A 26,156-nucleotide genomic window follows, 5' to 3' on the forward strand; every position below is an offset into this window, starting at 1 on the left:
TTGGTTTTAAGTAGGGCTAGGCACAATGATTCGAGTCGAGTAGTAAAAGACTATTTTTTCGAGTACTGAAATTATACACTCCTGAGCACTGAAAGTTAATTTATCAACGAGAATTATAGTTTCGATCAGGGTTGTAACCAAGTCACAAGGCACCGAGTCACAAGTCAATCTCAGTTTTATAGTTTTGACTCGAGTCAAGTCGAGTCATTCCCAATTCACCACCGAGTCAAGTCCGAGTCCAAGTCAGCGAAAATAGGCTCGAGTCCGAGTCACGGTATCATGACTCGAGTCGAGTCCAAGTCATTGTGTTGACTGCTCGGATTCCTGTCAATGTCTTGTTAAACCCACCTTTTATAACTCCGTTTGATGATATCGAATGGTTCGCATTTATAATATGCTAATTTTCCTCACTTTTAGCAGTTCCTGGTCGCATTTCCAAGTACCAGTACCAATAGTCGAGATCCCAATAGTGCGGCAAATTTACTATTCTTCGAAATTACAATGAATCGTCGATCTTCCAAGTCTGAGTCTCGAGTCATATGACTTGGTTCGAGTCATGCGCAATGACTCGAGTCCAAGTCGAGTCAATACACAAATTGACTCGAGTCGAGTGGAGTCATTTCTAAATTTTGCGAAAATGACTCGAGTCATCAGAAAATCATGACTCGGGTCATTACAACCCTGGTTTCGATACTAATTTCCACTGTGAAAGCCTTGAAACCTTGATTAGCCGTATCACAGCATACGAAACATAGTACAAAGCTACGAATGTTACAGGAAATAACACATTTCTGAAGTCATGATCATCCGACAACATTGTCACTAAGTACAATGAGATCAGTATGGTCGAAAAAATATTAAAGTATCTTTAATGTGATGGATAAGAGGCATCATATTCTTTGTGGACGCATAAAAGGTAGGTATTTGAACTTTGACATATTACAGTATGTTATGACGTCACAATGAGTAATACTCGACTCGACTCGAAGCATAATACGTGATTCAGAATCGAATCACTCAGGTACTCGATTTTGCGCAGCCCTAGTTTTAAGTAAAGGACAAACAAATTATTGTCGGAGAGTCTTCACTACGAGAGTTTCAGGTGAATTTGTACTTACGAGTGATTAGCGCTCAGAGTCATTGCATTGAAAATACGTTTTAGTTAGAATTTGTCAAAATTGTCGTGCAACCGCCTTCTGTTTGGAGCAAATACTGACTGGCGGCTTCTGAGAAACCGCAACAAAGTGACTTTTCTTGAAATTATCATACAATTTGTAGAAACTGGGTAGACTTCTATGATTTCAAAGCTTATTCTGCAGATGCATTTCATGAAATACGTGGTGGGATCCATTGGCGTAGCCAGGGAAGGGCGAACGGAGCGATCGCCCCCCCCCCCAAATTCTTGGCAAATATTCGTAAAATCAATAAATATTACCGTAATTCGAGGCAGATGAATGCAACCAAACATTTTTCTTCGCGCGATTTAGTGTCCAGTGTCCATACATGCCTTGATTTTACTATCGGTATAGGCCTATCCCGAAAAAAATTCTTTCTCAAATACCCATAATTGAATGTAGCTTATTCGCAATTATGAGAATACAATAGTACCAGCAGTAGATACACGAGATTAGCCCGAGGTCGTTGGGTTGATTGAGTCTAGGGGTGTCGGTTCAGTATGAGGTTGGGGACTGTTATAGTTCTGGCAATTTCCGATCCGAAATGCGACATACAAGGTAGGCGGGAGGCTCGATATGACAAAGTCTTCAGAGTCGAGCCTCCCAGGACAGGAGCAATTTTTACAGTTGATAACTAATAAATAAAAATAAAATTGACGAACTAACGAAAAGAAAAACAGGACACAGTATCATGGACCAATTCGAAATACAATGTAAATACAATTTAGCGGTTGTTACAGATAAGAGAATGAAAACATTGTCTTTTAAAAGCACACGGGAATTTGTGCGGCAATGGACAGGTAGGCTAATTCAATTCGTATGTGTTGGCGGCCGTCGACATGAAAATCGAATTTACGAATTGATTCCCGAATTTTTGAGAGATTCCATTGAATTTTTTTTCGCTCTATGCGCGATTCAATGCAACTCAATTTTTCGATTTTAATATAGTAGCACCCTTTGCGATTTGAGCTCCAGAGTACAGATGCGAACAGCGGAGGAAATTGATGCATCCCATATAGAAATGCCAACGTGGAATCCTCTGCTCCTCACGAGAAAAATTTGTTTCCGATACGTTCGGGAGATATCTTACCACTATACCGACAATCCTGCTGGGAGGACAATAAATAATAGCGTACAACCAAGTGACTAATAGCAATTGGCCCACCCGAATATGCATAATCATTTATAACTTGCTCTAAATTTTCGGAAACCCTCACTCCATCAATTCTACCGGTGAATTTGATCAAATGGGCTGAAAAGGGATGAATATTGGATATTAATATATGTGAAAATACTATTCTATTAATGACGAAATTCATTCGTGAATCTGAAAAATATTTCGAACTTCGCGCGACCAGAACCACTACCAATAACTATTCATTACATGACCACTATAGCAAGGCGATATGAAAAAGTAGATTATTCCGGAGTTCACCGGAAATGAACATGGACAGTTTAACATGGGTATGTGGTGTCCAATTAGTTCATTGCGACTATTGCGTCCTCGAATGCGGCCGTAAGGCTACATAAGTAATCGAAACGCGGCTGTGTTTGAATATCAAAAAGGTTGCCGGGAGTAAAACGTATTTGCAATATGCAAGTAACAATATATTGAACCAATTCAGTTCATTAACCATGAAAAATTTTCGCGTTTGGCGCGAAAGTATTCACGCCTGGGGGCTAAACTATCTTTATTTTATCAGATCATTTTATGTCTGTGAATGGAGCAAATGTATAACGATCGCCCAGATGTTGTGTGAATCATCTAATAAGAACCCAAGACCATCATTTTTTACCTATTTTTTCTTATCTTTAGGGGGGTCATTTACGTAATCGAATTTTTCTCCCCTACCAAATATTTTTTCTGGCTACGCCATTGAGGGGTCTTGTAAATCGATTTGATATGAACGAGCGCCTAAAATCCATTTCTATAAATATAGGTACTGGCGTATGTAATATGAACGGTGAACGCGTAACGCTTCCGACGAGACCATTAGGTATGATCACAATGTTATTGGCAACAAAATTGAGAAACAAATTTACCATTGAACTCATCAAGCCCAACCTAGACATTTTAATTTACCAGCTCGTCTTGCAGTTATTTTGGAAGAGTAGTTATGTATATCGCAGGAGAAAATGGATTCCGCTGCGAGGTTTATATCCCTATATTTGGACAGATTGGAAAGAGACGCCAGGGATTTATATTCCAAACGACTGTTAACTAATTACTTGAGACTGGCAACTTCAATTCAAAATGTGTTGTAAACATTTCAAAATCATAGCCTCTTTGACCTTATTATTCCAGCTTTTTATTTTTACCACTAACTCCAACAAAACAACATCTCAAAACGGCAATATGTTTGCATCGGTAGGCTATTAACAATTCGGCAAATTAAAATGAATTGGCACAGTGGAATATTTCATCTCAGACGCCCATTCTGTTGATGCGAGTCCTGAAGTTAAAGAATTTATGAAGCAAAACTGTCTCGTGATTTACCTAATTAAAAAAATACAAATTTAGGTTATCAAACATTTGGCAAATTGAGTGGTTTCGCGGATCCCCCCGAAAATGCTTCACGGACCGCCGGTTGAAAACCACTGGCGTAGGGCATATAAATAATAGAGATTGTACACTATTTAAAGAGAAATACAGCACAGCATAAAGGATTAGCGACAAAATGGATGTAGGCGAGGTCGATATGTCAGATCGTGGTTCGGTAATCTCGAGGCTGGACCGTACCAAACCTATAACTGAAATTTATGGTGATCTAAACCACTGAAATAGTATTAAATTTATGGTAATCTTAATATATATTAAATACATTATAGTGACCGCCGACAGAAGATCGACGGAATCACATCGCTGCACAGTCCTCAGTGCAAAGTAGCTGCATAAATCTGCAAATATTGTTGACACTGTTGAGAGTAGAAACGTCTCTTTTATGTTTGTTTCTTAAATATTTATTTAAAACAACAGATTATTTTATGAAATCCACAGCAAGCCTTAGAATGAGAGACAGTTAGCTATATACAGCTCACATTAGGGTTACCGTACCATACGTCCTCTTTTAAGAGGATTTGTTCTCTTTTTGGACTTTTTTGAAAGTGTCCTCGGAGGACGCCCTTTTTTCCTCTTTTTTGAGAAATTTGGTCATATATATAGCAAAATCCGACTGAAATGCCGTAAATTAGCACCGAAGTGACGCTCTGGCGGATATTTCGGGAGCTGAGCGGAAAGCTGACCTTTTTTTAGTCAAAACTGAATTTCGGGCACCGAGCGAGGAAGACGACCTTTTTCAGTCAACCGACCGCATAGTGGGTAAAGTTTACCATTTTTTGAACATTCTTCTCCGGTTTTGCAAGTCTGAAAATGTGTCCTATTTTTAGATTTCCAAAACATGGTAACCATAAGCTCACATATATAATGCAGACCACGACCTAACATTAGGCTTACCATATTTTGTAAATCTAAAAAGAGGACACTTTTTCAGAAATTTGAGACTTGCAAAACCGGAGTAGATTTCTCAAAAACCGGTGAATTTTTTCCACTTTGTTATCGGTTGACTAAAAAAAATGGTCATCTTTTCCGCTCAGAGCGCAAAATACCGTTTTTCTTTCCGCATTGTTAGATGGATGTCTAAAAAAAAGGTCACTTTTCCGCCCAGAGCTAAAGTCACCGTTTTTCGCTCCGACATACCCGCCGGAGCATCACTTCTGTGCTAGTTTACGGCATATCACTCGCAATTTGCTCTAAATCTGACCTAAATTTTCAAAAAAGAGGACAAAAGGGCGTCCTCCGAGGACACTTTCAAAAAAGAGGACAAATCCTCTTAAAAGAGGACGTATGGTAACCCTACCTAACATCGACCTCGCCCTCCGCCACATGCCACCTCATTTTGTCGCTTGCGTCTATATTCTCTGCATTACTGTTCATTCAGTGTGCATGCCTCTTATTTACTTCGCCTAGGCTAAAGTGGGTGTCTGATCTTAATGGCTACTCCAAGTTGTTTCGACACCTTCCTATCTTTTCATTGTATCGCAGTCTTGTGATGTTTTGAAACGATGAAAATATTAATAAACCTGATTGATTGAATGCGCTCATTCATCTCTCATCAACCATGACATTGGAATCGCTACAGCGGAAGTAGCGAATGGAGGTTTACTAGTTCGAGGCGTGAGTTGCATTGGTCTGTAGGGAATCGATCGTTTGCTTGAACAGAAAAGTATCGCGATAATATAATGTCGGAAAGCGAGGAAAAAAGCCATCTGGGTATTCCGGAGGCTAAATTCGTGGTAAGGATTTATGCATTGATTTCTGAAGAATTCATAACTGGGTCACACAATGGAAGCAAACTGTAGAAAAATAAAGATCATTGCCATCATATTCGATATCAAGTTATTTATATATACGTCTAATATTTAATAGACATGTCTCCACTGTATTCATTAACTGGGAGTACCTCAACAACGCAGATTGCATGATATTTCACCATTATCGGTCGTTGGCTAATACAATACATCCACAATATTCACATTTTTGATTGCATCATTTTCTGTTCAGACAGTGCATTTGAAGTTGATAACTGGCTTTAATTTCAGGATGATGTCGACAAGTTCATGGCAGACATCCCCGATTGCTCATCACAGGTATGTTATGCTTACATATAGCTCATTGTACTTCCCGCCCTGATTGGAATCGCTGGCTCCCCGCATGAGAATAGAATTCATTTCTATTCTGCCCCTTGCTGCACATCCTCACTTTGATGTGGTATGAATTTATTTCTTGCAGAAAGCTTTGAAGGACCTTGATGAACTTTACCAGAAGTACAAAATGCTTGATGGGTCATTGAGCACAAAGAAGAATCGTTTAAGGGCACAGATCCCAGAAATCAGAACAACGCTGGAAATGGTCGATCATCTACTGAATATCAAGGTAGTCTTATATGCTGTGTGTAATTAGTAAATCATTTTGAACGATCTATAGTATAATAAAATAGCTTATGTCCATTGTCACATTTAAAGGAAATTGCTTAACTTCAAACAATGTGATAAGCATTGACATGGCTAAGCCATGGCGGAAGAAATGAAATTTAGTTACAAAAAGTTCACTACCCTATGCTATAAGCTTGAAAGGTAGATCTCAAAATTTCAATATCTGCTTGTATGTACTCTTCACCAGTAATCTATAGTATGGTAATGTTTTAGATGTGCAATACAGTAGAATGTTGTGTTTGTCTCATTCAAAATTTGAGGTTCTCTGAAGGATCATAATTTTTGGGTTTCGTAAAGGATTGCAGATTACAATAACGTAATGGTTCGCCTTCCTTGGGTTATTAAAGGTAAAGAGGCACCGATTCTGGAGCATCTTGTTGCGTCATTGGTTATTTGGTTAATCATGTTCAGGATTAGTTGTGTGCCGATATCAGCCAGGGATATCTAGATTTTCAGATATCCTGGGTCGATATTGATGCCAATCTCTTTATCAGGAAAAAGAGAAAACTATGGAGACTCACTTTTTACTTTCTGGGAGTCTCCGAGCAAAAGCTACAATTCCACCCACAAAGGAAGTTGGATTATGGCTTGGAGTGAGTATTGATATTTTATGAATATTATATCCACTGTACTTGATATCACTGATAACAAGATGAGGAAAATGATGTTCTTCATGTATATGAATTCAATTTGCCTTGTTCCAGTTACTACTGTTTTACAAGATTTAGATATTTCCATAGATTCTGATTAAAGTTGGCTGTGTGACTCTTGTACATGATCTGCATTATAGAACTATTAGGCCGTCTCTTCAGCAGAATATCCTCAATTGATATAGGCTACCCACTTCAGCAATGGCTGGATGATAGGCAGAGGTGGTCAGTAACGAAGTACTTCTACTTTTTGAAGTACTTGAAGTAGATTTTTCCCACTCACACTACTTTTTAAGTAGTTATGATTTTAGACTACTTCTACTTCTACTTGACAGTTTTCAGTTTCGTAGGCAAATATAAGCGTAGAATACCTACTTACTTACTTGTGAACCACCACTCCTACTTCTACTTGAGTAGAAATTCCGGCGTTACTTCTACTTCTACTTGAGTAGCGACGCTGACTACTTTGACCACCTCTGATGATAGGCTACATTCATTCATTCAGATTTTTCATGAAACCAACTTTTTACTGGAAATATTTGGCGCTATATGTAAATAGATCTCTTGATTATTGCACTTTCATTAAATTTGAGGTCGTTTCAGATTTGATTTCTAGCTAGACCGCAGAAAATTATATTTTCACTGGGTCAATTTTTTCACGCTATTGATTTTATTGAGTTTGGCTACAGTGCCTTAGATAAGGATCGATTCAAGTATCTCGTACCCTACTAATTTCAAGGAACTTGTCCATAAATTCAACTATTTGGTGCAACTTTTGTGAAAAATAGATGCTACTTTTTACCGCAACTTTCCACGGATTTGACCGCAACAAAAACTTGCCCCAGCTCATTACTACATCAAAGATTCTCAGTAGCTGGGATCATGAAACCCAATGTCACTTTGTTACAAAGCAAATTAGTTATCTTGGATATTGATATAAAATTTTTCAACTCAACTCAACTCGCATACCAGTCGAGATGTGCAGCTCCAGTTTTAATTGGTAAAGGTGGTAATATTTATAATGCCAGCTAATGTGTTCCATACCTAATCAACCCATGTTGAGGAGAGCCTTGGATTTACAGGATTTCGGTATACAATTGCATAGTATATTCATAAACCCGTATATTTTGAGCTGACCAGTGTCTCTTGACAGGCAAACGTGATGCTGATGTATTCGGTAGAGGACGCTCACGAATTACTGAGCAAAAACTTGGAATCGGCGAATAAGAAATTAGAAAGTCTCAACGAGGACCTCGATTATTTGCGAGATCAAATCACGACGACGGAGGTCAGCATGGCTCGTATTTATAACTGGGACGTGACCAGACGGAGAACCAAACCGGGAGCCACCACGGCGTAGTGTCGATTGTTGGAATGCACATTTTTCGGTAGAGATTACAGATATGTTGTTTCGGTAGGCGTTTGCGGAAGCCTGCCGCAGTGACCTTGCACAGCTAAATTAAATGTGTGGTTGGTATTAGGGCTGGACAAAATCGAGTATACGATTCGATATCCCGTATTAATCGTGATATGTTGTTGTGACGGTCATTGTGGAAGATTTGGAAAGTTCAAATATGTGCATTTTATGCAACCGCAATGAATGTAGTAATGGGAGTTCTGCATCACATTGAAGAGCATGTTTATTGTTGTGGCCATGCTGTGAGTCGATCAAGACTTCACAGACATGTCATTTCCAGTAACGTTCGTAGCTTAGTACTAGTGGTTTCGTATGCTGTGATATTACAAATCGAATTTTCAATACCTCCACAGTGGAATATGGTATCAAAATGATAATTTTTGTTGATACTCAACCCGTTAGAATTACCGGGGATGCTAAATTCCGAATCATTTTGCTCAGCCCTAGTTGGTATGCAGACTACTCTTCATCTTTGTAGTATCATTGATATTAAAGACTCTGAGATTGAGCTTTGCTCCATCCGAGTCTGCAAAGTGCTTCCGGAGTATTATTAGCAATTACATTACAGATATTCTGTCGTTGAGACCGCTCTGTAGCTCATTGCAAACACGCGTGGTAACGGCGCCCAGTTCATTTTTGACCGATATTAAATTCCTCTGAAAATTTCTTGCGCTCTTCGGGATTAAGACCCTCCATGTATTGCTCCATTACGACTTCGTGCGATCTTTGTTTCACGTGCTGTAACAAATTGCGATTTCATATTTCGAAGAGTGACTTGATGGTGTCTGTATATGATAAATGTAGGTAAGGTAGGTAGAGCAGTTGTGCTCGCCAGACCGAAAAGATACTCGTTTATAACGGTGTTATTTGCTTCGACACAGAGGTCGTCACTGGACTGGACGGACAGCAACGAAGGAATTCGGATTGCAGGTTACTAGTGTAGGTTTAGCAGGTTTTAGACCAGTGGATCTCAACCTTTTTCACCTCGCGGACAGGTAGAACTTCTACGCACACAAATCCTTGTGACCAGTTACCTTCAAAAACTAAAATATTTCAGTCTAAATTTACTTCAGCGTAATGTTGAAAACTCAATTTAATGACGCCTTTTTTCTTTCGGATACCAGATATTTATAAGTGGCGAAGTCCTGTACTTACTTGATTGTGATCGTTCGGCATCCTATGAAAGAAATGTGAATTTGCTATAGGCTCTATTTTACTGCCAAGCCGAAGAGTTGCGTGATTTGAAGTTTGTTTAGAAGTCTCCGGAGCTTTCATACATAACTTGTCCAGACTAGTCGTACGCTACTTATTTGACAGTTTCTTGAAACACTTGTACCATCATGACGAACGCCTAAAGTAGACCATGAACTCTTTATTGTGACACCATTCAAAATACGTTCCACACCTCTAAATCAATTTTAAATTTTATGTTTATTTCTCTAATATACAAGCGTCAAACTTCTAGCATTTTCAAATTGGCACGCTGGTAGGAATCTTGTCGTGGACCGGCGGTTGAGAACGACTGTTTTAGACTACTTGTATTTGAACAATTTTTGGGCAGAGCTACTTTGGATTTTGAGAAGTGGAATGTAGTTTGGGAATAGGCTTGAATCACTGTTATGACTGAAGTTGTAGGAGCCGCGTGAAACAACTGTGTCACGACAACTGAAAGATTTATCGAACTTGAGTTTAGTGATTTTGCACTGATCGCAGATAGGGCTGGGCAAAATCGAGTACCTGAGTAATTTGATTGTGAATCACGTATTTGGCTTCGAGTCGAGTATTCGAGTATCACTCATTATGACGTCACAACAAAATGTACTATGTGAAAGTTCAAATATGTACCTTTTGTGCCACCACAAAGAAGGTAATGCCTGTTATCCATCACATTACAGATACTTTGGTACTTCTTCGACCCTACCGATTTCATTACACTTTGAGAGAATGCTGTGGGAGGATCATGACTTCGGAAATGTTTTTAAAGGGGCACTGCACTCTAAAAGTGACGTGGTCTCAAATTGAGGCACAGAACGAAAAAAAATTTTGGCTGCAGCAGTTTTTTTCAGAACGCCACCGTAATGGAGTTGCAATTTATTGAAATTTCCACAAGAACTTCATGCTCCAGAAGTCACGCAGACATCGAACTTTATATAGTCGTCAGCCGATGTTATGAAGGATATATGTCGTACACGGCAAGGTGGTTTAGATACCGCCTTCAACGGAAGATGTTCAGTCAGTACTCAGTAGGCTTACCATTTTTTGGAAATCTAAAAAGAGGACACTTTTTCAGAAATTTGAGACTTGCAAAACCGGAGAAGAATTCTCAAAAACCGGTGAATTTTTCCCACTTTGTGATCGGTTGACTAAAAAAAAAAAGGTCATCTTTCCGCTCAGAGCTCAAAATACCGTTTTTCGCTCCGCATTGCTAGGTGTATGACTAAAAAAAAAGGTCAACTTTTCGCTCAGAGCTAAAATCGCCGTTTTTCACTCCGAAAAACCCGCCGGAGCGTCACTTCTGTGCTAATTTACGGCATATCACTCGGAATTTGCTCTAAATCTGACATAAATTTTCAAAAAAGTGGAGAAAATCTCAAAAAAGAGGACAAAAGGGCGTCCTCCGAGGACACTTTCAAAAAAGTCAAAAAAGAGAACAAATCCTCTTAAAAGAGGACGTATGGTAACCCTATCAGTCAGGAGATTTATGTCAAAATCGGGCCTAGTGTATTCTATTTCTGTCGTGTACGACATATTTCCTTCATAACATCGGCTGACAACTATATAAGGTTCGATCTCTGCGCGACTGCTGGAGCGTGAAGTTCTTGTGGAAATTTCAATAAATTGCAGCACCATTACGGTGGCGTTCTGAATAAAACAGCTGCGGCCAAAATATTTCATTCGTTTTGCCCTCCAATTTGAGAACACATCATTTTTAGAGTGCAGTGCCCCTATAAAGTAACGGTTGTAGCTTTGTACTATATCTTTTGCATGCTACGATACTTCCAATCTTCAAGGTTTCAAATCATCAACAGTGAAAAATTGTATCGAAACCATAATTCTCGTCGATAAAATAACTTTCAGTAGTAAGGAGGGTATAATTTCAGTACTGGAAAAATTCGTCTTTTGTTACTCGACTCGAATCATTAAAATAATTACTCGATCAGATTCGAGTACTCGAATCATTGTGCCCAGCCCTAGTTGCGGAGATACATCTTGCAATACAAAAACTATCCACCTCCGATTAACTACTCTAAGCATGTGATCCCTCGATCAAATCTACCTTTTTAAACTACCGTACTCTAGCACTTTTCAATGCCTTTCATTCCCTTCTTCCGCGTGAAGTAGTTTTGACATCTATCGTAAATTTCCAATTGTAAACGAGTAGAAATTTATGGCGGTAATTCTATGCCTCCAAATTAGTACCAACCAGGGCTATCTGTGAGGTGCACACACACTGTGCAGTGTAAAGCCACTTTACCACCGACTCCAACACTAAGAGTATGCAGACCCTTGACATTTTTGAAACTAATCACCAAGTAGGCCTACTCCTAAATCCTTCCTTTATCTTCCACTTGTAGCACTTTTTGCATGTCCTGGAAATTCCTGTACTCAAGTAGCCATCCCTGCTTATGACTAGCAACAACAAAAAATCTTTGTACTTCCACTTGAAATAGTTTGGTGCTGCCTTGGAAATTCCTATTTCTACTTGAGTAGCAAAGCTGACAATATACTTTGACCACTCTGCTGATACCTAGCAACAGCTAAGAACTTACTTTTCTTCCAAAACTTGCAACAACGAGACACGAAGCCAGCCAAAAAACCATGATGAAAGCTGCGATACGTATCCTGGCCACCCACATGTCGTTATTATACTGCTGTTCCCTAAAAGATACAACAGTGGGGTTACCGTATTTTGGTTCCGGAAAGGAAGATTTTTTTTACAAATCACAAAAGTTAGGTTACCGGACTAGAAAACTGCTGATTTGAAAATTTTTACGGGAAATCCTCTTGTGTTGACTATATAAAAAGGTCATTTTCCTGTCCTACTCCCTAACATCCCCATTACAGATTCCGTGTCATTTATGGCATTTTTAGCTGTGCCTGTCTAGTGGCCTGGCTGTCGAAGCTATAAAAAAGGACGGATTCCCAAAAAAGGGGACATTTAGGCGGTACTGGGAAGACATTTTCGATTTCTTGAAAATGGAGGACAAACCCTCCGAAAGGAGGAAAAGTCATGGTCATTTGAGAGAAACACAATTGTAGGCTACACCAGACTTGAACGAGATAATTCTCATCAGAGTGAAATGACAGTAATCTAATTTGTGAAATGCATATTTGCTCTAATTTTTATTCTAATCTAATTTCCGGTTTTCCTGAAAATGCTACACGAGAACTGTATAGTGTGCAAAGAGTCAACCTTGGTGTATAGACATTTGCCATTCTCATGCATGGTTGTAATGACTCGACTCGTTTTCTGGTATATGGATAATGGCTCGGCTCATCTTGAGTCACTATGTGTATTGACTTGACTGGTACTTGATCACGTCACAGGACTCGAGATTTTTTCATGACCCATACCAGTCATATTTGGTTAAATATACGTGTTGAAAAAATTAGAATATTATAGTGTTGAGACCCGAGTCTGTGGGGTATTCGATATCACTCAGGCACTGCGATAGAAGGGTGAGTTTAACTTCAGACTGAACAGTGAGCATGACTCGGACTTGACTCCACTTGGTGAATTGAAAATGACTCGACTCGAAACTATAATTTCAAGTGAAATTGACTTGTGACTCGGAGTGTTGTGAGTTGGTTACAACCCTGCTCTCATGATAAAGAGAGTAAATTCTGATTTGATGTGAACTCACTTGATTTTTGTTGAATTTCCTATTAATTCTAAATTTATTTCAATTTTCAAGTTTTTGTTTCAAATTCTATTCTAATTTGAAAAAAATGCGTCTCTGCTCCAAGTTATCTGATTAGCTTGGGGAAACCCGGAAATTTCCTAGTTGTCCAATTCTGCCCTACTTTCATTGCACTCACGGAAGGGTGTCTGGAATGTCCCCGCCGAATTTCCATCGACCTGACAGCATTAGGAATTTTTTCTTAGTCGGTGTCAGTTTTATCATGTTGCCGTCAATCCGGTGCTGGCGATAAAAGTCTCTCGCACCGTCGACGCGCTCAGCAGGCTTGCTTTCCTCGCTTTTGTGATTATCTGTACACGAAATAAGTAAATGACCATTGATTCGGCAAGTTACGTCAATCGTGTCATATCGACCTTCTTTTTGAGAATACATCGACTTTTGCTGGCACAGGCGATTTAAGCATAATTCATCTGCTCCAGTTGGCTTGAAAAGTGACTTTTGGCATTTTGTTGACGTTCGTAGTAGAGATCTTAACATATTTGTGCCGGTAACGAACTCAATCGTCAATGACTTTGAGATTGAGCGTGAGGTAAATACAGAATACGAAAACCTTGTTGTTTCGTTAATGTCAGTCACAGAAGCACTCATCCGTGAGCGTTACTGCTCATTGCTCAATGGGATTCATTTCAATGATCTTTTAATTTCGCCGCTACATAAGAGTTGGACAGTCATAATGACTACTTTAAGCCTATAAACCAAAAAACGCGCCAATCCACTTTTCATCTGTTCAGTGATATCATCTGGGACCCTTTAATAGAATTTCTAGAGTGTAAGTGATCTTGTGATCTTACAAGTTCATTAGTCACCACCGCCATGGCGCCATCCGCACGAGAGACTGCAGTGTCCTGTGTCATCGGTTTCTGGGGTCCTCCTCTCCTTCGTTGCTGTTCTTATGCCATCATTATTTAAAAGACCCAATGAAAGACTAATGAAAAGAGCAAGAAAACGTAAAAAAAACGAAAGAACAACGATACATCGGGAAAGGATACATCGACCAGTTTTATTAATATTTTCATCATTTCAAAACACCACAAAACTGCTATACAATGAAAAGACCAGAAGGTGTCGAGAAAACTTGGAGTAGTCTTCAAGATTAGACACTAGGGTTGTCCACAATTTGGAAAATCTCGAAAATGATGGGTATATCAATGTCTCATTCTATAGATTATTGATAAAAAACAGCAATGAGCCTGGAAAAAGCTCACAGGAAAGTCGTTAAGATTTGTCGCAAAGCGTTTGAAAGTAGCTACCGACGAACGGGCGTGCCAGCGACCATAGAACTGCATCAAGACTACTAATCACCAAATCGGGGCTCTCGATTGGCTAATCGGCTATGCTTCAATGATCACGACGGTGGTTGCTTGCTGATCAGTTGTTAAAGTAGTCTGCTAACGGCGGTGATTCTGTAAGTGCATTGTAGGTTGGTTGGCAGATAATGATTTAAGATTAATTCAGGACATGTTGAGTTACTAAATACATGATGATGATGAACAAACAACAGCTGATTCACACAAACTTGAGGCATGACTGGCTCACTGTGAAGGAAACCGCAGTAGCCTACATGTCTGTTTTGACCGAGGGAAAGCACAGAACCTGCGGATAAATATTACAAAGGCGCTTATGCAAGTGGCGAACGAATTTCTTGTTTCAGAAGGGATGCATCATCATTGAATACAAATATAAAGCTCAACAATGACACTACTTTGTCTGATCTTATTAGGTTCCACTCGTGGTATATAGTTGAAGTCTAGAATGCCCTAAGGATTGGCTGAATCGGCCGTTTATGCTGGGGACTTATTAGACCAGGGGTGGGCATGCAAACTCTTAAGTTCGCGGGCCGCATTCAATATCTGAATCCATTCGCGGGCCGCACTATATTACAAACCAAAACGCAATATTGGTATTTGAGCATATAGTGAGGACATGGAGATAATATATATGCTATTAAAGCAAACCAAACATTGCTTTGATGATATCGTACACGCGTCAGAAACAGTGGACAGATTTCATAGGCTAGTCGACCTCAGTAATCAATTTGTCAAAACTAACGCGATGAAAGTCGGTAGTATCGATTCATAGAACAGGATTGAAATTTAGATCTGTGAGCAGCGATCTGTTCATAGATTTACTAAATCCACTTTTGGTTCAGCTGCAGGACACACAATGCTGACAGCATCATAACCATGTCAGCTTCATACACGCTTCTACTATGTGTAATATAACCTAATTCTACGCATTCAGAAAATAAATCTACCTAAGACACGCGTAAATCGTCTTTTATAAGCATATCACTGAAATATTTAAAACTGGAGTGGCCAATCTGAAATCACACTCGTGATCCGACTTATGTCAATCCTGTTTAGGATTTCTGTTGTTTGATGTCTGATGTTTTGCAGTTGACACTTTTGAAACTGCGTGGGCATTGATATCGGGCTGTCGCAACAGAAATTAAACATAAAAAATAATATAGGAAGTATTTACCTTAAAACAGTGTTTCTCAAACTTTTTAAGACCCCTCCTTATGATGGTGAAGGATTTCGCGCCCCCGTATGGCCATCAGGGTTGTCCAAAATTTGGAAAATCTTAAAAATACCCCGCGATTGTGTCTCATTCCATAGATTATTGATAAAAAATAACAATGAGCCTGAAAGAAGCTCACGGGAAAGCCGTTAAGATTTCAGCCAAAGCGTTTGAAAGTAGCTGCCCAAGAATGGGCGTGCCACCTACCATAGAACGGCGAGAAGACTAGTAATCAAATAACCACGGCCCTTGATTGGCTAATTGGCTATGCTTCAATGATCACCACAGCAACAGCTTTCTGATTATGTGCTCAAGGAGTCTGCTAACGGTGGGATTCTGAAATCGCGTTCTTGGTAGGTTGGCAGATGATGATTTAAGATTAATTCAGGACATGTTAAGGTACGAAATACATGATGAACAATCAACAGCTGCTTCACAAAAACTTCTACAGCATGACTGCTTTATTGGAAGGAAACGGCTGTAGCCTACATGCCGTGTTTTCATCGAGGGAAAGCAAAGGCACTTATGCAAGCGGTAAACGAATTCCCCGTTTGGAAAGGATCCATCATCAGTGAACACAAATATAAAGCTTAACAATGACACGATACCGTAATTTGTGTGATCTTATTAGGCTCAAGCTGTAATATATAGGTGACGTTTTGAATGATATTGGAATCGGCTGAATCAGCGGGTTATGCTTGGCACTCATCAGATGCTTACAGTAAATTGAATTCGCTTGTAAGTGTTGCTAAAGTCCCTAATGATAACGCACACTCGCACAGGCTATGCCCAATGTGGTATGTCAAAGTCCCTATTGATCCCGCAGAAAATAGGTGTAAAGATAATCACAGACTATACTGCATAGTATCCAGCATAGTTTGGACATGATATCCAGCATTGTGCTTACTTTACACCTCTTTTCTGCAGCATCATTAAGGACTTTGACAACACTTACATGTGAATTCAATTTGCTGAAAGTATAACTGCCAAGCACAACCGGCCGATTCAGTCAATCCCTAGAGCATTCAAAATATCAACTATATACTACAACTTGAGTCCAATAAGCTCACACAAAGTATAGTGTCATGGTCAAGCTTTATATTTGTATTCACTGATGATGGATCCCTTCTGAAACGGGGAATTCGTTCACTACTTGCATAAGCGTCTTTGCTTTCCCTCGATGAAAACACGGCATGTAGGCTACAGCCGTTTCCTTCACAATAAAGCAGTCATGCTGTAGATGTTTTTGTGAAGCAGCTGTTGATTGTTCATCATGTATTTCGTACCTTAACATGTCCTGAATTAATCTTAAATCATCATCTGCCAACCTACCAACAACGCGATTTCAGAATCCCCACGGGTAGCAGACTCCTTGAGCACATAATCAGCAAGTTGTTTCTGTGGTGATCATTGAAGCATAGCCAATTAGCCAATCAGGAGCCGTGGTTATTTGATTACTAGTCTTCTCGCCGTTCGATGGTCGGTGGCACGCCCATTCTTGGGCAGCTACTTTAAAACGCTTTGGCCGAAATCTTAACGGCTTTCCCGTGAGCTTCTTTTGGGCTCATTGTTATTTTTATCAATAATCTATGGAATGAGACACAATCAGGGAGTATTTTTAAGATTTTCCAAATTTTGGACAACCCTACTAACCAGCCCTTGCCTCATCATAGATTAGAAAAGTCCTGGTTATAATTGAATTTGTTGGGTGCCGTGACCAGTGACCAAATGCACAAAGTGCATGAGTGGACGGCCCACAATAATCTCTGCGTCAACGCCGCGAAATCTCACTTATTGGCCTTAAACTCCGAAAAAGAATTAACCGTTACCATCGCTAGTTAACTTATTTCTAACTCGGAAAATGCGAAATATCTTGGGGTTTTACTAGACTCGAATATGTCCTGGAAGAGTCACATTCAATCGCAAGAAAAACAATTATCACGAAACTGTGGTCTGTTCTACAGCCTTTGAGACTACATGCCAGTCTGAGTCCTTCTGATACTCTTTAAATCATTTTACTATCGAAGTTACAATATGGCATCATCTGTTTGGGGTCTATCAGTATATCTCCACTAAAGCCGCTGCAAAAACTACAACACCAGGTCCTCCGTATTATAGCCAGGGCCCCAAAGGGACCAGGATGTGTGTCCAACAAATCACTGCTCAAAAATTCGGTGTCCTAAACATAAAAGATATGCGGAAACTAGAAATTGCAAAGTTTATGTATCAGTTCCACTGCGGCCACTGCCCCGAAAACTTCAATGACTTCTTTACCTCGGTATCAAAAGTGCATAAGTACGACAGACGCGCGTCCACGTCGTCCGACAATCATATGGTTGACAAAAAAGATCATCGCTCCATCAAATATGCCGGACCTGAAGGGTGGAACAGTTTCTCGCCGGCTACCCGACAGTCGTCGAGCATGTCCACGTTCAAGTCAAAATATACAAGCAATTTCTGCTGAATGAATACTAGTCATCCGGACCACGGCCTGACATATCGATCTTGCCTTCCGTCACTTGCCACCTGATTTTATCGCTTGCCACTTTATATCATCTTCTTTTACTTTCACTCAGTGTGCATGCCTCCTCTTTACATCGCCTAGGCTCAGGTGGGTGTCTGATCTTAAGACTGCTCCTAGTCGTTTCGGCATCTTCTTATCATTCATTGTATTGCAGTCTTGTGATGTTTTGAAGTGATGTAATTTTATGAATAAACTTGAACTTGAACTAATAATTCAAAAATTTTGAATCCAAATTTTGAGTTAAATCGAAATTTAGGGCTGTATGCACCAGTGTTGGGATGACTCGAGTCAGACTCGAGTCACCTTTTTCGTATGACTCGACTTGACTCGAGTCACTTTGCTAAAATGACTTGACTTGACATGACTCGGCGTTTCAGAAATGTGGATTGACTCGTGACTCGGAGCAAAATTCACGAGCCAATTTCAAGTCATCAAGTAATCGGCGTCGACTAAAATTACTGTGACTTGCTTTCTTGCATATGTTCGGATTGTTCGCGAAACGCTTGTGTAACCCCTGAGAGCGACCAATCATTCAATGATTGTGCTTTTCACTGAACCTCCATTGTTCTCTCACAAATCAATCGACCACAAACGGAGTGATCGAAGCTTACAGCTTACGTTGTCGTAAACTTGTAGTAAAGTAATAAAATAGCAAAATGTATATTTCTGTGCTCTGTTCTTACCTTACCAAACCTCTTGCATTATTGAAATTTATTTCGAATATAGTTTATATAGTCCTCAACCATTGGCGCAGGCTCGAATTGTATCATATAAATTTGTAAAGGGGTGATGTATTGCATCTTATCAATTCGTTTCTTTATTCTCTATTCTTTATTTTGGCTCGTAACTATAAACTGAGGCTATATGCAAATACTTACGTAGTTTAACAGTTCTACGTATATGTGAGCGATACAGCACTTTTTTGTGTGTTTATTTAACTCTATATTCGGTAATCGGTTCAGAATCAATGACCAGTTGACCACTCAATCTGTATCTCGGACAGCTAGCAAAATGCAATGATGTAAACATGCCTCATACTTCGAAAAGGCAACTTGACTTGAATTGTGACTTGACTCGTGACTTGACTTGACTTGACTCGACTTGACTCGAGTCACCTCCAAAAATCGACTGACTTGACTTGACTCGAGTCACCTTGGAAAATCGATTGACTTGACTTGACAAGAGTCAAAATGTACAATGACTCGAAATGACTCGTGAGTCGAAGGTAGTGACTTGATCCCAACACTGGTATGCACCAACGATGAGCAAGTAGAAACCTGAACGTCTTATCGCTCGAGCAGAGAACGTCATTTTAGAATATATCCCAATGGCATTATCAAAATTTCAAAGTCGTCCATACTGTACGAACTGATGATCAGTTCCATTAATTCTATCAGTTCCATACTCAACCAGATTGCGATACAATGAAAGGAGAAGCTCAATTTTTACTCCAAAAAGCTAGCGCTATCTGGAGCAGCATCTGTTTAAATAAGGATTATTTATAGGAGTTGATGAGAGTCCGGCGTTATTTTTACATAGTATCTAGTCAACCGGCATTGGTAGCGTTACTGTCATATCTATCGTTATCCGTGCCAACGCTATAGTTCTCTCGTCTTTTCTAACTTATACTGACGTCATAATTAGCGATATATATTGGTATTAAACATAGTTATTCGGAAGCTCGCATTATTGCTGACGGTATCTCCTGACGAGTGTCAGCCAAAAAGATTAGGAAATAAATATGAATACATTATTCAAATGTATGATGTTCTGTACTCCTAAGCGTCTCTATCGTTAAGTGCCAAACTTTTGCAGAACTTACAACGGGTGGGAAGGCAAGGGGGAGGAAATGTTTTGCAAACATTTCGAAGTCAGCCTGATTGACTATTCTACACCAACTTCACTTTTCCCACTAACCTCAACAAAACAACATTTCTAAACAGCAATATGTTTGCATCAGATTGGCTATTGAAAATTTGACAATCAAATGAATTACGGTAGCCCAGTGGGATATTTCATCTCAGACGCACATTCTGGTGACGTGAGAGTCCATAAGTTATATCAGGTATGAAGCGCAACTGCCTCGTGATTTCCCTAATTTAAATATTAAAAAATTGGGTTATCAATCATTTTGTAAATTTAGAGGTTTCATGGACCCCTGATAATGTTTCGCCGGCCCAAGGTTGAGGACCACTACTCTACTTCATGGTAATTTACGAAATAATTTTGCGGCAGTTATGGCTCTGCGGGAGCACATTGATTTTGTGAATTCAATTGCCAATTACAATGAACCTGGGATCCGTGAGTTTGAAAATTTCCTGTCAGCAGCTCGTGGCATGTTGGGAAAGGTTGCAAACCATCGATGTAGCCTAAAGTCGAAATTTCAATGACATCATCCTCACTGAATCAATGAATAAACTTTATAACTTTGCTAAGCTGGTATAGGGCGCTTCAATATGTATTTAAACAAGCTAACAAATGTGGAAACACTGATAAAGATACCTGTTAATAAGTTCACAAGATGCAAAGTATGACGGGAATTGCTTGACTAGAACTGTGCGAAAACTGAAACGAGTCTGACCCGAGCAAAACGAATAAGACAAGGTTGTAACATACTACAGTCACAAGATTCCGAGTGACATTCTTTCAGCCATAGTTTCAACTCAAGTCAAGTCGTATCCCATAGCTTGAGTCAGGGCCCTAGTCATAGTGATGACACCAAATTCCACATCGTTGTCTTTACAGTTCAGATTTTTGTCCAGGTCATGTTCAACCCACTTTTTTACTTTTTTTTAGCGGGTGATATCGAATTGCTCGCATTCACAATATTGTACCGACATGCGCAATGCCAATAAGATGGTGACATTACTAGTCTATGAAGTTATAGTGACATGCCTGTCTTGGCCGTCCGGGTCTCGAGTCATGGGACTTGATCGAGTCACTTACCAAGTTTACGAAAATGACTTGACTCGAATCATTACAACCCCGAGCCATGAGGGTAATGGATGTAAACCAGAGAAGAGCGGAAAAATATTTTCAAACCAAAATCCTGATCCGGATTTGAGATTTAAATCCTTAGCTCTCCGCTCGTACTGCATTCTTGACCATTAAATATAAAAATTGCGTGATTTTGGTTGTAGAAAGTAATCCTTCAGCAACATAGACATAAAATACCAATAGTATACTATAGTAATTGAAGGTCTTCATAATTATCTGTCACTCATCCTGACAACAGGTCAGGTACTATACCTCGTTTGCCTAATCGCACGTCTCTGCAATATCACAACCATGCTATCACGTCACATCAAATTCCCAGCCCATACTCTATCGCCATACCAGTAATTGGTTTCATGTCATTACTCGAGTATATTGAAGCAGCTCCAGCTTTTTGAGTTGCCTACGCCAGTCTGCATGCCTTATTTTAGATATTGATACAATTCTTTCACAGTTACGTTTCAGAAATCTTCGCCGCACATTTTAGAATCAGTTGCAGCACTCAGTTTGGAGATCGTTGATCTACACTCTCGAATCAGAACATAAACAAAATATATATCTTTGTTTGGAGTGTGGAGGATGCTTCAATACATAGTTACGCATGGTAACTAAATAAACGAGGAATGAGAAACCCATGTTAATAAATATTTAATGCGATACAGAATGTGACGGGGATTGCTTCACTAGACCTTTATACGGAGAATGCGGAATCTATTTCGACTGGTGGGTGTCTGATCTTAAAGACTACTACAAGTTGTTTCGACACCTTCCTATCTTTTCATTGATCGCAGTTTTGTGGTGTTTTGAAACGAATAAAATGTTATTAAAACTGATTGAGCTGATTGAATGTTTAGTTTTGGGTTCTATCCGGACAGGAATCCGGCAGGCTTTTCCGAAACAGGATCGGGTCCGGATTCATATTTTTGCCCGAGTGCCGATTGACATAATTCCAAATTTCTAGTGCACGAAATTGTCTTTCAATTAGTTTACTTCGATGTCATTGGTTTACTGTGGCTTTGTGTTGCTCAAAGAAATGCTCGATAGTCGCAATGCATTGCCGAAGCCTATATTTAGTAGAACATCGCACACAGGGCCGTAACAGCACTTCGTCAGCCCCCCCAAACGTTGGTCTTGGGCCCCCATAAGGTGATAAACCTAACTTATGGGGGGGGCTTCACCCCCCAGACCCCCCTCGGGCTGTATGCTGTTTATGTTTACTGCTACTTGTCATCTACATTGGGTGTCCGTTCTGTGAGGCAGCGTTTCTCGTCTAAACGCGCGAAGCGCGAGAAATTTCTATAATTCATGACTGAATCGGTCAATAAGATCGGAAATTGCATATTATTGCTATGAATTTCTTGTCCTCTCTACTCAGATTTACCGGTATAGCTGAGTGTTAGTGAGATGCCTTCGAAACTGTAGAGCCCGTAAATAATAATTAAACATATTCGGGCGGGCGGACCCGTTGGTATGACTTCGTTACATGATGTTATTTCGTGACGTCCTGTCTGCTATATCAAAAAATATAGAATCGCCCAAACGTACTAAAATAAAAGTTCACCCGATTTCAATTTGGTATTTCTTCACTGCCATATAATTTTCCCCTGCGGGATGGTATTTGTCTTGTGAGGTTCAGATTGCCAAGACAGGAACATTCGGCGCCAGTCATTTAGGCGCCTATGGACAATTAAACCTATATGTATTTAGATAATATATAAAAGTTTTCGGTCAGCATAAGGGCAGTCCCTTTCGGCTAAGGTTTTCTCGCTGCCGATCGTTCTGGCACACTTCTTGGAGTCGCATATTACACGGCCGAAAACTTTATATGTCTTGGTGCGTCGTGGCGCGGTAATGGCCAACGCCGATATGCCCATTTATATAAATGTTGCGTCTTTTTTCTTGGTGAAAGAGTACCCAATAATAAAGATATTTGTCAACTTGAAATCGCGCGCAGCGCCAAATATTTTTGAAAAAGTTGCACAAATTTAAAAAAAATACTCTATAATTTATGCTAATTCACGAAATAATTTTGGGCCCCCTTCGAGCTCGCCCCACCCCAATTGGGTTTTTTGGGTGCGGCAGTTACGGCCCTGATCGCACACCAGATGTGGTCAAAGTAGTAATCGTTGATACCAAAGTAGAAGTAGAAGTTTCGACATAAATTTGAGTACAAATAGATTGAGCAATTTCCAAGTTAATAATGTGAGTATTCTAGGTTTAAAACTGTCGAGTAGCCTAAATTATAAAACACTTCATTCAGTGATGCAAGTAGGCAACACTTCAGGACAAAAATAATTGTGTAAAAAACAAGATGGTGACTCATGGTCATGAATAGAAAAACTTTAGCGGAAGTAGTCTGAAAATGTAAGCAGTTGAGTAAGTAGCGCAAGTAGGCAAAACATACTTGAATAGTCTGCAAAAAGTAGAAGTAGCCTACTTCGTTACTGACATGTATTAGGCGCAATGTGTGCTTGAATGTTAAAAATAAACAGAAAAACAGCATCCGGGTTCCGGATGATTGAATGGGATGGAACGAGTATTACAAAAAAACATGATATCAAAGGTGGTCAATGAAGATGAAATTTTTCTACATTTCGAAGTACAAGCTGTTTTTGCAAATTCGACCTTCTTACTTCTTCGATTGTTCATGATTTTAGACTAGGGTAAAGCGGGGTAAAACGCCCAGGCGAGGTAAGACGCCCACCATCAATATGACGGAAAAAAGCGAGCGTTGAATGCGTCACAGTATCGAAAATATCGCTCAATGGTCAGACAAAACTGTCACTCTGATTTTCGACGCCCGAATGAAGGTTTGTAAAGTTCTATGAGAATTTATGACTTTTACACATATTTTTACCAAAAGAGAGCCTTCTAAAACGAAGTGAAATGTCATGTTCAACGGATGCTACAGAGAGTTTACCGGTCATATTTATCATTTCACTACGCGTAGCTGGATTTAAGCCACAGTCCGAAGGCGAATTTACACAATAACCACCTGGTAGCTGATTCACAATTAATGGCCAGGCGGATCGACTCGTGACTCGGAACAAAATTCACGATTCAAGTTCAAGTCATCAAGTAATCGATGTCGATAACAATCTGTATGTTGCATATGTTTGGATTGTTCGCGAAACGCTGGTGTCACCCGTGAGAGTGACCAATCATTCAATGATCGTTTCTCTGAGCCTACATTGTTCTCTCACAAATAAATTGACCTCAAACGAAGTGATCGAAGCTTAGAGCTTACGTTGTCTTAAAAAAGCACAGTAAAGTAATTTAATAGCAAACTGTCTATTTCGTTCTTACCTTAATCAAACCTCTTGTTTTATTGAAATTGAATTCGAATATAGTTTAAGTAGTCCTCGGCCATGGCGCAGGCTCGAATTGTACCACATGGGTAGGGGAGATGTGGTACCGATGGATCAAAAATTGCTAAATGATCTCTGGCCCCCAAATCTTCAGCCGAGAATAGCGAATCTTTTGTTGTCTCAACCTCAACACTTTGGTACAAGCTCTAACTATCGCGGACATTTACATGAAAATCCTAATTTTCAAAAAATAGTTATAAACGTTTGAAATTTGTTGCTCAATCGTATCATCGGCCCCTATGGGACATACGCTCAAAACTCAAATTTTTCAACTTATTTTGTTGAAGAATGTTTCGTCGCCACCTACAAGAATAAAATTGAATATATCAACCCAAATATTGGGATAAAATCACGTTTTGATTTCCGCCGAAACTTACAAAATTAATGCAACGTACATATTACCGGAAAATCGACATTTTGACTTTCAAATACCTCGTAATAGCGATAAAACACTACAGGTAACTATGATTTACAGCCTCTATATATGTAGGCGGCGTATTTCTGCTGTTAAGTGATTAGTTTATCCAACTATTTTACTTGATTTGGCTATGGTACCATAGGTCCCCCACCCTATAAATATTGTAATTGAATTGAAAATAGTCCACTCGAGGATGGCATTGATTCAAAAAATATGTGTCAATATATACCCTGATACAAGCCCTATAATTCACACCAAAAATTATAGCGGGTTTGTTAGTTTGGAAGGTGATATAGAAAAATGTATATGTCGATCCAAATTTTATGTTGCACCCCCTAAATCGTAAATCATTTGTCAGAGACCCCATAACTCACGCAGGTAGAAGTTTTTTGCATGTGAGTATGGATTATGCCAGCATGCCATTGTAGATTAAGTCGCGTACTGTAATCATGGGATTATCACAGATAATTTTTCAAGTAGTTTCGGTCCCAGTGTCTCATCGGTACCACATCTCCCCTACCAGGTGGTCGTGTTACCTGGGAAGTATAAACCGCACATAACGGTTCCGCATTGGCGTTTTCAGTACTGTGAATAACTTTGTAACGATAATGACCAAAAGCTAGCATAATTGAACATGTCATGAACAAAAAAACTTGCCTTGATTGAAAAAAACTGGCTGCATTTATGAGTTCAGCGCAAAAAATTGATCCAAAAACAGTTAAAACATTTTGGACCTTTGAAAATTAATTTTTCAAACGCTGCACAGTGCTATCTGCCTACCTCTATAGCTAAACTATAACATCTTCACTTCATTACGATTTATCCTCTATACACTACTTTTCAGATTCTATGCTACATAATATCTACTCGAAATACCAATCTTTGAATTTTTTCGGTAGGTTCAAGCCCGCCTAGTACAGGGGTGGGCAGCTTCTCCGGTAGGCGGGCCAGATATAGGAAAATTAAGTAGGCTACTTGGCGGGCCGGATCGCTGAATCGATACATTATTTGCCCGTTTATCAACATATACCAGGAAAAAATCCTGTTTAATGAATGTATTTTAACAACGGCAATGTCATTTCAAAGCCATTTCTCGTCGACATAATGACGAAGACAATATGGATTTGAGAACAGCATTGCCATACAGGCGTTCGATATGCCTGGTCAACCAAATTT

At 39.6% G+C, this 26,156-nt stretch overlaps 4 protein-coding genes and 1 long non-coding RNA gene across 5 annotated transcripts in view; 1 reads left to right on the forward strand and 4 right to left on the reverse strand.

The window, feature by feature from the left end:
* Positions 1 to 26,156, reverse strand: part of LOC145451538 (uncharacterized) — a 232,931-nt gene that overhangs the window by 190,368 nt on the left and 16,407 nt on the right. The gene's annotated exons all lie outside the window — the stretch shown is intronic.
* LOC145451515 (RNA-binding protein RO60-like) overlaps positions 1 to 26,156 on the reverse strand; it is a 250,536-nt gene that overhangs the window by 142,413 nt on the left and 81,967 nt on the right. The window lies entirely within an intron of this gene.
* LOC145451528 (uncharacterized) overlaps positions 1 to 26,156 on the reverse strand; it is a 207,447-nt gene that overhangs the window by 99,227 nt on the left and 82,064 nt on the right. The gene's annotated exons all lie outside the window — the stretch shown is intronic.
* On the forward strand, positions 5,309 to 9,002 carry LOC145451531 (prefoldin subunit 3-like). The gene is made up of 5 exons (XM_080329746.1): positions 5,309 to 5,468; positions 5,775 to 5,822; positions 5,965 to 6,108; positions 6,662 to 6,760; positions 7,971 to 9,002. The coding sequence occupies exons 1-5, from the start codon at positions 5,415 to 5,417 to the stop codon at positions 8,175 to 8,177; spliced, it is 552 nt and encodes a 183-aa protein (XP_080185872.1). The 5' UTR covers positions 5,309 to 5,414; the 3' UTR covers positions 8,178 to 9,002.
* Positions 8,700 to 13,722, reverse strand: LOC145451530 (uncharacterized). Its single transcript, XM_080329745.1, has 4 exons — positions 13,510 to 13,722; positions 13,275 to 13,446; positions 12,005 to 12,113; positions 8,700 to 8,972 (listed from the first exon to the last, which is right to left on the reverse strand). The coding sequence occupies exons 1-4, from the start codon at positions 13,631 to 13,633 to the stop codon at positions 8,865 to 8,867; spliced, it is 513 nt and encodes a 170-aa protein (XP_080185871.1). The 5' UTR covers positions 13,634 to 13,722; the 3' UTR covers positions 8,700 to 8,864.

The sequence above is a fragment of the Botryllus schlosseri genome, chromosome 12 (assembly GCF_051294905.1).
Source record: "Botryllus schlosseri isolate E-star chromosome 12, Bs_hap1, whole genome shotgun sequence".
Taxonomy (NCBI): Eukaryota; Metazoa; Chordata; class Ascidiacea; order Stolidobranchia; family Styelidae; genus Botryllus; species Botryllus schlosseri.